The sequence below is a fragment of the Papio anubis genome, chromosome 2, assembly GCF_008728515.1.
Source record: "Papio anubis isolate 15944 chromosome 2, Panubis1.0, whole genome shotgun sequence".
Classification (NCBI taxonomy): domain Eukaryota; kingdom Metazoa; phylum Chordata; class Mammalia; order Primates; family Cercopithecidae; genus Papio; species Papio anubis.
The window spans coordinates 28,590,415-28,603,753 of record NC_044977.1 but is presented as its reverse complement, the minus strand read 5'-3'; the positions used below and the strand labels follow the sequence as shown (position 1 = coordinate 28,603,753).

The 13,339-nt window shown below is 38.2% G+C and overlaps 1 protein-coding gene across 2 annotated transcripts in view; it reads left to right on the top strand.

Annotated features, from left to right (window-relative positions):
* Window positions 1-13,339, top strand: part of GUCA1C (guanylate cyclase activator 1C) — a 48,202-nt gene that overhangs the window by 26,958 nt on the left and 7,905 nt on the right. Inside the window, exons 2-3 of one of the 2 annotated variants that reach the window (XM_031662986.1) lie at window positions 7,243-7,392; window positions 11,860-11,947. In XM_031662986.1, the coding sequence (XP_031518846.1) occupies window positions 7,243-7,392; window positions 11,860-11,947 (238 nt within the window). Of the gene's footprint in view, window positions 1-7,242; window positions 7,393-11,859; window positions 11,988-13,339 lie in introns of both variants that reach the window. The other variant, XM_031662987.1, reaches the window with a different exon arrangement.

Here is a 13,339-nt window from a genome sequence, read left to right as displayed (position 1 = left end):
TACACTAGAAAGTCTCAGCAATAGAATCAAATAAGCAGAAGAAGGAACTTTAGAGCTCAAAGACAAGGCTTTTGAATTAACCCAATCTGTCAAAGACAAAAAAAAAATTAAAAAAAAAGAACCTCCAAGAAGTTTGGGACTATGTTAAATGTCCAAACCTAAGAATAATTGGATTCCTGAGGAAGAATAGAAGTCTAAAAGTTTAGAAAACGTATTTGAGGGAATAGTAAAGTAAAACTTCCTCAGCCTTGCTAGAGATTTAGATATCCAAATACAAGAGGCTCAGAGATCACCTGGGAAGTTCATCACAAAAAGATCATTGCCTAGGCACATAGTCATCAGTTTATCTAAAGTCAAGACAAATGAAAGAATCTTAAGAGCTGTGAGGCAAAAGCATCAGGTAACCTACAAAGAAAAACCTATCAGATTAACAGCAGATTTCTCAGCAGAAACCCTACAAGCTAGAAGGGATTAGGATCCTATTTTTAGCCTCCTTAAACAAAGCAATTATCAGCCAATAATTTTGTATCTAGTGAAACTGAGCTTCATAAATGAAGGAAAGATACAGTCATTTACAGACAAACAAATGCTGAGAGAATTCTCCAGTACCAAGCCAGCACTACAAGAACTGCTAAAAGGAGCTCTAAATCTTGAAACAAATCCTCAAAATAAACCAAAATAGAACCTCCTTAAAGCATAAATCTCACAGGACCTATATAACAATAACACAATGAACAGAAAAAAACAAAACAAAACCAAACCAGGCAGGGCGCAATGGCTCACGCCTGTAATCCCAGCACTTCGGGAGGCCGAGGAGGGTGGATCATGAGGTCAGGAGATTGAGACCATCCTGGCTAATATGGTGAAACCTCGTCTCTACTAACAATACAAAAAGGTAGCCAGGCGTGGTGGCGGGTGCCTGTAGTCCCAGCTACCTGGGAGGCTGAGGCAGGAGAATGGTGTGAACCTGGGAGGCAGAGCTTGCAGTGAGCCAAGATTACGCCACTGCACTCCAGCCTGGGGGATGGAGTGATACTCCATCTCAAAAAAGAACAGAGCTTCAGGCAACAAATAGCAAAATCAATCTAATAATACCTCACATCTGAATACTAACATTGAAAATAAATGACCTAAAGCTCCACTTAAAAGATACAGAATGGCAGAATAAATAGGACTTAACCAACCAACTGTCTGCTGCCTTCAAGTGACTCACCTAACAAATAAGGATTCACATAAACTTAAGGTAAGGGGGTGGAAAAAGACATTCCATGCAAATGGACACCAAAAGTGAGCAGGAGGAGCTGTTCTTATATCAGACAAAACAAACTTTAAAGTAACAGCAGTTAAAAAAGATAAAGGGGAACATTATATAGTAATAAATGGACTAGTCCAACAGGAAAATATCAGAATTCTAAATATATATTCACCTAACACTGGAGTTCTCCAATTTTTTTTTCAGATGGAGTCTTGCTCTATCACCCAGGCTGGGGTGCAATAGCACAATCTCAGCTCACTACAACATCTGCCTCCTGGGTTCAAATGATTCTCCTGCCTCAGCCTCCCATGTAGCTGGGATTACAGGCATCTGCCACCATGCCTGGCTAATTTTTGAATTTTTAGTAGAGATGGGGTTTCACCATGTTGGTCAGTCTGGTCTCGAACTCCTGATCTCAGGTGATCCACCTGCCTCGGCCTCCCAAAGTGCTGGGATTACAGGCATGAGCCACCATGCCTGGCCTGGAGCTCCCAAATTTATAAACAATTATTACTAGACCTAAGAAATGAAATAGGTGGCAATACAATAATAGTGGAGGACTTTAATACTCCACTGATACCACTACACAGGTCATTAACACAGAAAGTCAACAAAGAAACAATGGACTTAAACTATACCCTAGAACAAATGGACTTAACACATATTTACAGAGCATTCTACCCAACACCTGCAGAATGTACATTCTATTCATCAGCAGATGGAACATTCGCCAAGATAGACCATATGTTAGGCCACAAAACAAGTCTCAGTAAATTTGAGAAAATTGAAATTATATCAAGTACTCTCTCAGACTACAGTGGAATAAAATTGCAAATCAACTCCAAAAGAAACCCTCAAAACCATGCAAATACAAGGAAATTAAATAACCTGCTTCAGAATGATCGTTGGGTCAACAATGAGATTAAGATGGAAATTTAAAAATTCCTTGAACTGAATGATAATAGTGACACAACCTATCAAAACCTCTGTGATACAGCAAAAGTGGTCCTAAGAGGAAAGTTTATAGCATTAAATGCCTACATCAAAAGTCTGAAAGAGCACAAATAAGGTCACACCTCATGGAACTGGATAAACATGAATAATCTAAACCTAAACCCAGCAGAAGAAAATAAATAATGAAGATCAGAGTAGAACTAAATGAAATTGAAAAAAAAAAATACAAAAGATAAATGAAACAAAAAGCTGGTTCTTTGAGAAGATAAATAAAATTGACAGGCCATTAACTAGATTAACCAAGAAAAGAAGAGAGAATATCCAAATAAGCTCAATTAGAAATGAAACAGGAGATGTTACAACTGATACCGCAGAAATACAAAAGATCATTCAAGGCTACTATGAACACTTTTATGTGCATAAAACATAAAACCTAGAGGAGATGGATACATTCCTGGAAATACACGAATCTCCTAAATTAAATCAGAAAGAGATTGAATCTATGAACAGACCAATAACAAGCAGCAAGATTGAAATGGTAACAAAAAGATTGCCAACAAAAAAGTCCAGGATTCACAGAGGAATTATATTAGACAGTCAAAAAAGAATTGGTATGAATCCTATCGACACTATTCCAAAAGCTAGAGAAAGAGGGAATTCTCCCTCAATCCTTCTATTAAGCCAGTATCACTCTAATACCAAAACCAGGAAGGACATAACACACAAAAAAAGAAAACCACAGACCAATAACCTGTATGAATAAAGATGCAAAAACCCTCAATAAAATACTAGCAAATCGAATCCAACAGCATATCAAAAAAATAATCCACCAAGATCAAGTGGGTTTTATATTAGGGATGCAGGGATGGTTTAACATACATAAGTTAATAAATGTAATACACCACATAAACAGAATTGAAAACAAAAATCACATGATCATGTCAATAGACACAGAAAAAGCATTTGACAAAATCTAGCATCCCCTTATGATTAAAATCGTCAGCAAAATCGGCATAGAAGGGACATACCTTAAGGTAAGAAAAGTAATCTGTGACAAACCCACAAACAACATCATACTGAATGGGTAAAAGTTGAAAGCATTTCCCTTGAGAACAAGACAAGATGCCCACTTTCACCACTTCTGTTCAATTAGTACTGGAAGTCCTACCCAGAGCAATAAGACAAGAGAAAGAAAAAAAGGGAATCCAAATCAGTAAAGAGAAAGTCAAATTGTTGCTGTTTGCTAATGATGTGATCATATACCTAGAAAACTCTAAAGAATTCAGCAAAAGTTAAGGATACAAAATTAATGTACACAAACCAGTAGCTCTTCTATACACCAACAGCGATCAAGCCGAGAATCAAGAACTCAACCCCTTTCACAATAGCTGCAAAAAAATTAAATACTTAGGAATATACCTAACCAAGGAATTGAAAGAGCTCTACAAGGAAAACTGCAAAACACTGCTGCAAGAAATCATAGATGACACACACAAACGAAAACACATCCCATGCTCATGGATGAGTAGAATCAATATTGTGAAAATGACCATAGAACCAAAAACAATCTTCAAATTAAATGCAACTGCCATCAAAATACCACCAACATTTTTCACAGAACTAGAAAAAAAAATTCTAAAATTCATCTGGAACCAAAAAAAAAAAAAAAAAAAAAAAAAAGCCTGCATGGCTAAATCAAGACTAAACACAAAGAACAAATCTAGAGACATCATATTACCCAACTTCAAATTATACTATAAGTACTATAAGGCCATAGTCAACCAAACAGCATGGCACTGGCATAAAAATAGGCACATAGACAAATCGAACAGAATAGAGAACCCAGAAATAAAGCCAAATACTTATAGCCAACTGATCTTTGAAAAAGCAAACAAAAACATAAAGTGGGGAAAGGACACCCTATTCAACAAATGGTGCTGGGATAATTGGCAAGCCACATGTAGGAGAATAAATCTGGATCCTTGTCTCTCACCTTATACAAAAATCAACTCAAGATGGATCAAAGACTTAAAGACCCCAAAGCATAAAAATTCTAGAAGATAACACCAGAAAAACCCTTCTAGATATTGGCTTAGGCAAAGACTTCATGATTAAGAACCCAAAAGCAAATGCAACAAAAACAAAGATAAATACATCGGACTCCAACTAAAAAGCTTCTGCACAGCAAAAGAAATAATCAGCAGAGTTTACAGACAACCCGCAGGGTGGGAGAAAATCTCACAATCTGTACATTCGACAAAGGACTACTAGCGAGATTTTACAAAGAACTCAAACAAATCAACAAGAAAAAAACCGAACAAACCCACCAAAAAGTGGGTTAATAAAAAAGAATGAGTTCATGTCCTTTGCAGGGACATGGATGACGCTGGAAACCATCATTCTCAGCAAATTAACACAGGAACAGAAAACCAAACACCTCATGTTCTCACTCATAAGTGGGAGTTGAACAATGAGAACACATGGACACAAGGAGAGGCCTGTGGGGGGGTAGGGAGCTAGGGGAGGAATAGCATTAGGAGAAATACCTAATGTAGGTGACGGGTTGATGGGTGCAGCAAACCACCACGGCACGTGTATACCTGTGTAACAAACCTGCACATTCTGCACGTGTATCTCGGAACTTAAAGTATAATAATAATAAAAAAGTGGGCTAAGGACATGAATAGACAATTCTCAAAAGAAGATATACACATGGCCAACAAGCATATGGAAAAATGCTTAACGTCACTAATTATCAGGGAAATGTAAATCAAAACCACAATGCAATGTCACCTCACTCCTGCAAGAATGGCCATAATCAAAAAAACAACAAATGTTGGTATGGATGCAGAGAAAAGGGAACACTTTTCACTGCTGGTGGGAATGTAAACTAGTACAACTACTATGTGAAACAGTGTGGAGATTCCTTAAAAATTAAACGTAGACCTACTGTTTGATCCAGCAATCCTACTACTAGGTATCTATTCAGAGAAAAAGAAGTCATTATATGAAAAAGATACTTGCACATGCGTGTGTATGGCAGCACAATTTGCAAATGCAAAAATATGGAACCAGCCCAAATGCCCATCAATCAATGAGTGGATAAAGAAAATTATCCGTGTGTGTGTGTGTGTGTGTGTGTGTGTGTGTGTACACCATGGAATACTACTGAGACATAAAAAGGAATGAAATAATGGCATTCACAGCAACCTGGATAAAAATAGAGACTATTATTCTAAGTGAAGTAACTCAGAAATGGAAAAACCAAACAATGTATGTTCTCACTCATATGTGGGAGCTGAGCTATGAGGATGCAAAGGCATAGGAATGATACATTGGACTTTGGGGAAAGGGTAGAGGGTGGCGAGGGATAAAAGACTACACCTTGGGTACAGTGTTCACTGCTCAGGTGATGGGTGCACCAAAATCTCAGAAATCACCACTAAAAAATGTATTCATGTAACCAAATGCCCCTGATTCCCAAAAACCTATTGAAATAAAAAACAAAATTGAAAAAAGGAAAACAATCTGATTAAGAAATACAGGTGGTAAACAAGCACATAAAAAGATGTTCAACATCATATATTATTAGGGAATTGCAAGTTAAAACAAGGAGATACCGCTGCACACCTATTAGAATGGCCAAAATCCAGAACACTGAAAACGCCCAATGCCAGTGAGGATGTGGAGCAACAGGAACCCTCATTCAGTGCTGGTAGAAATGTAAAATGGTTCAACTACTTTGAAAGATAGTTTGGCAGTTTCTTAAAAGCTAAACATACTCTTACATATCATCCGAATCCCCTGGTATTTGTCCAAAGGGGTTAAAAACGTAAGTCCACAAGAAATCTGCACATAGATATTTATAGCAACTTTATTTATAATTGCCAAAATCTGGAAGCAACCAAAATGTCCTGCAGGAAGTGAATGGATAAATAAACTGAAGTACATCCAGACAATGGAGTATTATTATTATTATTCTTATTATTATTATTTTTTTTTTTTGAGACGGAGTCTCGCTCTGCCACCCAGGCTGGAGTGCAGTGGCCGGATCTCAGCTCACTGCAAGCTCCGCCTCCCGGGTTCACGCCATTCTCCTGCCTCAGCCTCCCGAGTAGCTGGGACTACAGGCGCCCGCCATCTCGCCCGGCTAGTTTTTTGTATTTTTTAGTAGAGACGGGGTTTCACCGTGTTCGCCAGGATGGTCTCCATCTCCTGACCTCGTGATCCACCCGTCTCGGCCTCCCAAAGTGCTGGGATTACAGGCTTGAGCCACCGCGCCCGGCCTGACAATGGAGTATTATTTAGTGCTGAAAAGAAATGAGCTATCAAACCCTGGAAAGACAAGGAGGAAATTTAAATGCATATTACTAAGTGAAGGAAGCCAATCTGAAAAAACTACGTACCATATACTACACACTATATAATTTTAACCATGTAACTTTCTAGAAAGGTAAAGCTATGGAGACCATTAAAAGATTAATGGTTGTCAGGAGTTAGGGAAGACTAAATAGGCACAACGCAGAGGAATTTTAGGATAGCAAAACTACTCTATGCAATACTATAATGGTGGGTACATGGCATCATATATCTAGACTTGCAGAATGTAAAGTACAAAGACTGGACACTAATGTAAACTATGGACTTTGGGTGATGATGATGTGTCAGTGTAGGTTCAGCAATTGCAACAAATGTACCATTCTGGTGGGAGACGTTGACGATGGAGGAGGCTATGCATATGTGGAGACAGGGAGTATATAGGAAACCTCTGTACCTTCCATTCAATTTTGCTGTGAGCCTAAAACTACACTAAAAAATAATGCCTATTTACTTAAGGCACTTAATTGTAAAATTAAAGTCACTTGTGTCTGTAAACTTTTTTTAAATGAAACACTAGGGAAAAGTTTTATGCTGAAATCTATTGGATTGATTTAAGTTATACTAAAGGCCCTGTTCATGAATGCTGACTTGTCAAATAAAAAACAATTATTCTTCTTAAATATTTATTTTTCTTTTCACCTTAATTTCCATAGGATGGATTTATTGACTTTTTGGAGTTTATTGCTGCTGTAAATCTAATCGTGCAAGAAAAAATGGAGCAAAAATTAAAATGGTATTTTAAGCTGTATGATGTTGATGGAAATGGTTCTATTGACAAAAATGAACTACTGGACATGTTCGTGGTAAGTGAAGCAGTAAAGTATCCTTTTCAGGCCACTATACAGTTAACCCAATTTCCCTTCCTATGGAGTAGGTAACAGCTGTCTATGGGGTTGGCTGTTTTTGGGATATACATTTTGAATTGCTGAAGTTATGTAAGCTTTACTTAACCTATTGATTGCTGAATGGGCAACAGCAGCAAATCAGCTTTTCCTTCTTGGTGCAATCCACCCTGGCATTCACAAATTTAACAGAGCATTGCAATGAAAAAAATGAAACAAATATGATAGTGTAAAACAACTTATCTTTTTCTCTGCCTCAGTGCAGAATGCCTCGTGAGGAATAGCTAAACTATGAGATGGTTTATATATGTTTAACAAGAGACATGGACTAAAAATGAAGGTATGTGAGGACTGATCTTTCTGGGAGCTATACTGAAGTATTTCTAATAGTTGGTTCAGGGATCTCAGATCTTTTCCATATCTAAAGTTCAATAAGTGCCTTTCTAAGCCCCTATACCATCACCCCAATGGAGTAGGAGATAGTTATTATCATGGTATGAAACAGTAAAGAGCCCAGAGTAAAAACTGGTTAAGTGGGACACTATACCTAAATGAAGATAAGAGGTAAAATTAATATTATGAATCCAAGACATTAAATTTGTAACATAGACTCAAAGAGCATTAGAATTAGATGTCTTAGAAATGATCTGGTCCAAATTCTTTGTTTCATAGATGAAGGAGCTGAGTTACAAATAAAATACATAGTAGAAATATTAGCAAAAATGCCAGAAAAATAAGTGAGTAGAACTACATTTATAATTAAACTTCTCAACAAATGTTCAAAGCAGATAAAAATGGAAAGCTAAATAAGTGAATATAGAGTTAAACAACATATGGAAAGAGTTCAAGGGTAGGATAATACCAATATTGCTAATATTTTAATTTCACATAGATCATTCACACAAAAAATGTGCTAGGATTCACTTGGCAAGTGAACAGTTTAGAAATTCTGCCTATACCTTATATATTGCAACACAAAATTAGAAATCAAATATTCTACGGAGAATACCCAACCCCACTTAAATTTTAAAATGTTCTTTTAAATACTCAGCTTCTTCTAAAAACAATGAAAATGTAAATACAGCATACAGATCTTAGGATGCCACCAAAGCATTTCTTGAAACAAGGGTTTTTAGTCTGGGATCTAAGAATCAATGGCCTTCAGGAGTCATTTTAGCCCTTAAACTTAAGGACAAAATTTTGCCTGTATGTTATGCTTTTTTTGGGTGAAGGAGAGAGTCATCAGATTCTGAAAAGAATTAGGAACAACAAGGATAAACGTGATTTTGTCTATAACTTACGGGGAAATGTGCTGTAGATTTTTATTAGTTAAAATGTATAACTTCAGTTAGTGAGCGAAGGAAAGAGAAGTAGTAAGTCGCAAATTGAATTTTCCCTCAAAGTGCTTAGAAAGGGAAAAAAAAGAACATAGGAAAATTGAAATAATAGAAGCACAGAACAGAAATTTAATAATTAGATACCATTTGTCTCTATATTAATCAGTACTAAAAACAATAATAGCAAATTCTGGTAAGAGCGTGGTAAGGAAGGCATCTTACACACTGTGGAGAGAGTGTAAGTGGATAAAACGTTCTGGGAAATGTGGTAACCTGCGTCGAGAGGCTGAAAGCTGATCTTCATTTTAGAGTTAGCATTACTTATTTTGAGTTAGGAAAAACAATTATTAGAGATGAAAGTTCTATGATTTACATCACAGAATCTCTTAAGATAGCAAAAAATTCTAAAAAACTAAAAGAGGAAAATGTTTAAATAAATTAATGCAATGGAATATATACTTATTAAGAAATTGGTAGCCTAGGAACATACTTTCTATACAACAGGCAAGTGAAAAAAATCAGCAAGGTAAATAAAAAGTGTACAATCTAAGTTCTCTCTACATACAATACAGACGCTAAAATGGAATTCAGCCCAGGCATTAAGAGATTGCAAGGAAGTACCAGAGCATAGGCAGTATCTACAAAGGAGATAGTTACAGCTTAATCTCACTTCAAGGGTATAAAACAGTCCAGAGAAAGGTTTTTAAGGATTTTTGAGGAAAATTTGTTTAGTAGGAACCCCCCAGGTCAATAACACGAGTATGTTACAAAACCATTGAACTGTGGTTGTATCCTGCAATTTGAGGATCACAACAGTGAGTGTTTGAGTCATGAGTGAGAAGCCTAAAGAAGCAAACAGTGGCAGCAAGACTGCACACTTTGGAATTATCTGCCTGCATACTATTTGTTGGGACAAAGTATGCTAGGGTGTTTTCCATAGATCAGGTATGGAACACTGTGAGAGGAAGCTGGCATAGATCTGTGTTAGATCTTATCCTGCAGGGCCACTGGAAGATGTGAAGAAAACTCAAAGCTGCAGGTAGACCTAGAGCACTTGTTCTCAACCAGGAGAATCTCTATTCAGGGGACATTTCACAATGTCTGAGACATTTTGGTGAGTTGGAGAATAGAGAATGCATAGTGCTCTTGCCATCTATTGCTTATAGACCAAGGAGGCTGCTAAGTATTCAACAATGCACAGGACAAGCCTGAACAAGAAAGAATTGCCTAGTCTAAAAATGGCAATTGTGCAGATTTTAAGAAACTCTTTTTCTTTTTTTTTTTGAGACAGAGTCTCTCTCTGTTCCCCAGGCTGGAGTGCAATGACATGATCTTGGCTCACTGCAACCTCCACCTCCTGGGTTCAAGCAATTCTCCTGCCTCAGTCTCCTGAGTAGCTGGGATTACAGGCGCCCGCCACCATGCCTGGCTAATTTTTGTATTTTTAGTAGAGACGGGGTTTCACCATATTGGCCAGGCTGGTCTATGAACTCCTGACCTCGTGATCCACCCACCTCAGCCTCCCAAAGCGCTGGGATTACAGGCATGAGCCACCGCACCCGGCCGCAGATTTTAAGAAATTCTAAGCAGGAAAGGGAACAGCTGGAATCCAGATGCATGATTCATGCCTACAGAATTGCAGGAGAGAGCGTCTACACCTGCCAGGCCAGGGAGCACTGAAATGAGCTAACCAGGACAGTACTTGCCATGTGAGAACTCTCCTGCTTCCCTTTCTCTCCTGCGTCCTCCTGCTCCCACACAGGGAGTGCTCAGATACTGCCGTTAGGAAACTGGGGAAGGAAGAATGAATGTAGTAAATGAGGAAGGAAAGAAGAAGAAGAAAGCTTCTTGCCTATCCCCTGATCCTGCTGCTTCTAATAAAAAAAAAAAAAGAAGGAAAACAGATCAAGCTGACGATTCCCTCCAAAAATATCCCCTCAGTGCTCCTCCACTTTCCATATTTCACTTGCACTTATATGACCTGAAGATTGGTGATGAACAAATCAAGATCTCACAATTTTTTCTATGACTCTTTATGTGGTCTAATATCACTTCAGAACGTGGGGATACTTGATACCTGGCCAAATTTTCTAGGCTTTTAAAGCCTCTGACCAAACACTGAGAAATCCTTAAAATCTTCTTCAAATGTGATGCTATATGTATGTAACAGTTACTTTAAATATTGTCCTATATTTAACCATGAGATCCGTGAGACCTAAACTTGCTAAAGCCAAGACTGGTGTTTTACCACCATTTATTATGATGAATCCTGGACTTAACGTTGGTAATGCTTGGGAAGCAGCAAGAGAGAGAGAGCCGTATTTGTGATTGTGTCCTCTAATTGAAATACATTGCTAAAAGTTTTTCTAAAGATTCCTTCATGTTCAATCAAGAGAGTTATGTTCAAATTCCCAAATGAATAATCCTCTTTCATTTTATTAGGAAGTTCTATATCAAGTCTGGGTCATTTAATTTAATCACCTTGGGGTTAGGGGAGGTTAGCTATGTCTTTCCTCTAGGAGGGCTGGAAATGTCATTTGCCCGCTGGTCTCTGGCAGAATGTGGGAGAAATTCAGCGCCCTTCGAAGCCGTATATATCTGTCTCCCCAGTCAATCATTCTACAAAAAGGCACAAAGAACCAGGGGTGCCAGCGGTGGAAGCCGCAGAGGAAGCTTGAGACTCTTACAGCGTTGTGGTCATCCTTTTGCTTTCATCCATAAGACCCAAATGAACCTGTCTGAAATTGAGAGCGATGTCTGTTTTCTGGGTCTGGAATTCTTATGACCATGACCACTACAATATTTTCTCCAATGGGCTCATTGCATCTGTTGTGATCTAATATGTTGAATGGATCCCTTTATACTGTATAAAATAGGATTTCAGTCTTTATTCAGTTCATTTAATTTCCAAGTCTCATTACACAGAACTGACATACAATCTTTTCTTTTTATTTACTTTTAACAACTGGTACAGGTTGGATAGCAACTGACATTAACACATCCCCAAATTCTGTCACATTGGAGCAGAAATGTTGCAAAATGTATTTGCTTCCAGAAAAGTTGACCTCTTTGATTTAATGTCTTTTTGCAGGCAGTACAAGCCCTCAATGGCCAGCAAACCCTGAGTCCTGAAGAATTCACCAACTTGGTGTTCCGTAAGATCGATATAAACAATGATGGTAATGGAGCTACTCTCTTCTGCATCACTTTTCTTACAAAGTAGGAGATGGTGGTAGTGGGGAGTGTCATTTAGACAAAAGCAGGAACCATGCAAGAGAACCCTAGTTGTGACTTGGGCTTCATAACTGGACCAATCCAATGTTCTCAGTATGATTCAACTGAGTAAATATTTATTGACCATATCTATTTCCAATGTGTGATGCTTGACACGTTGGCATATGTAAAGAGTAAAGGTGAGACGAGGAAATAAATCGGAAGAATATAGGATGAAGTACCTTCTGCTGTTTGCTCTGAGACACATTCTATTAATCAGTTCCTCTCCACTGGAGGTTTTCCATCAGCATATAAATAAACTCAAGTTTTCCCTACTGTCGAAAACTTTCCTTCAATTATTCTATCTTCTTCTACTGTCAGACTTTTTTTTTCCTTTGGACTAAACATTTCTGGAGAAGAGTCCACACTTGCCTCCATTTCTGCTTTTTCTACCTTTTCTATCTACATTTCTGCTCTTTCTGATTATTTCTCCATCTGCTCTTTCTACTCTGTAATCTGGGTTCCTGTTTAGCTCAGAGGAGGTGCTTTCCTTCTTCAGAGGTAGTAGTGAAGAGGGAAGACACAGACAGCCCAAGAGAAATGAGTGCTTCTACCATATAGCTTTGATATCAGCAAACAGGTAGGTGAACATAATGACTTGAGATTGAGGCATAATGACTTGACTTGAAATTTTCGGTCCTTGAAAAACAGAAAATTTGACATTGTTAAAAATGTAAGATATCAGTAAAACGTTTTAAAAAATGGAAAAGAGGCATTGGCATGCCAGTCACAGTTGTCATCATTCCAAAACTCCTTCCAAAGGCATCGACCTGCCCATCATGCGTCACTTCTTCTGGTGGACACGAGAGGGCAGTAGAGACGCATGTTCCCATGTTGAGCGTGGCAGGTTGTTTTAGCAAAATGTGGCCGCTCAGCGTGGCAGGATGGGATGCTGAGGCCAGGAGGAAGCTCAAATGCAGCCACTGCTGCGAACAAGCCAAATGACAGGACAAGAGTATACTGCTCAAGAAAACAATTTGAAGATGCATCAGTTGCATCAATCTTCTCTTAAGGACCTCGGTCTAGATCTGCCTCTCCCGAATCTCAATTCAGTATGCTCACTTACTAGTATGCGATATCAAGTAATGAAACATGCCAGTACATGTGAAAGCTTGTAAGAAACAGAATCAGACTACCCAGAGTAGATAAGGTGGCTAAGTGCAGCTAGGAAAGGACCAGAGAAATGGAGAGTGGAGGGTCTGGTGAGGACAATGAAGACTTTATTTGGAATATGCAACTGAAAATGGTGGTCATCAAACTGGAGAAATGCTGTAGATTTCATTCTGTTTCACTTTGTT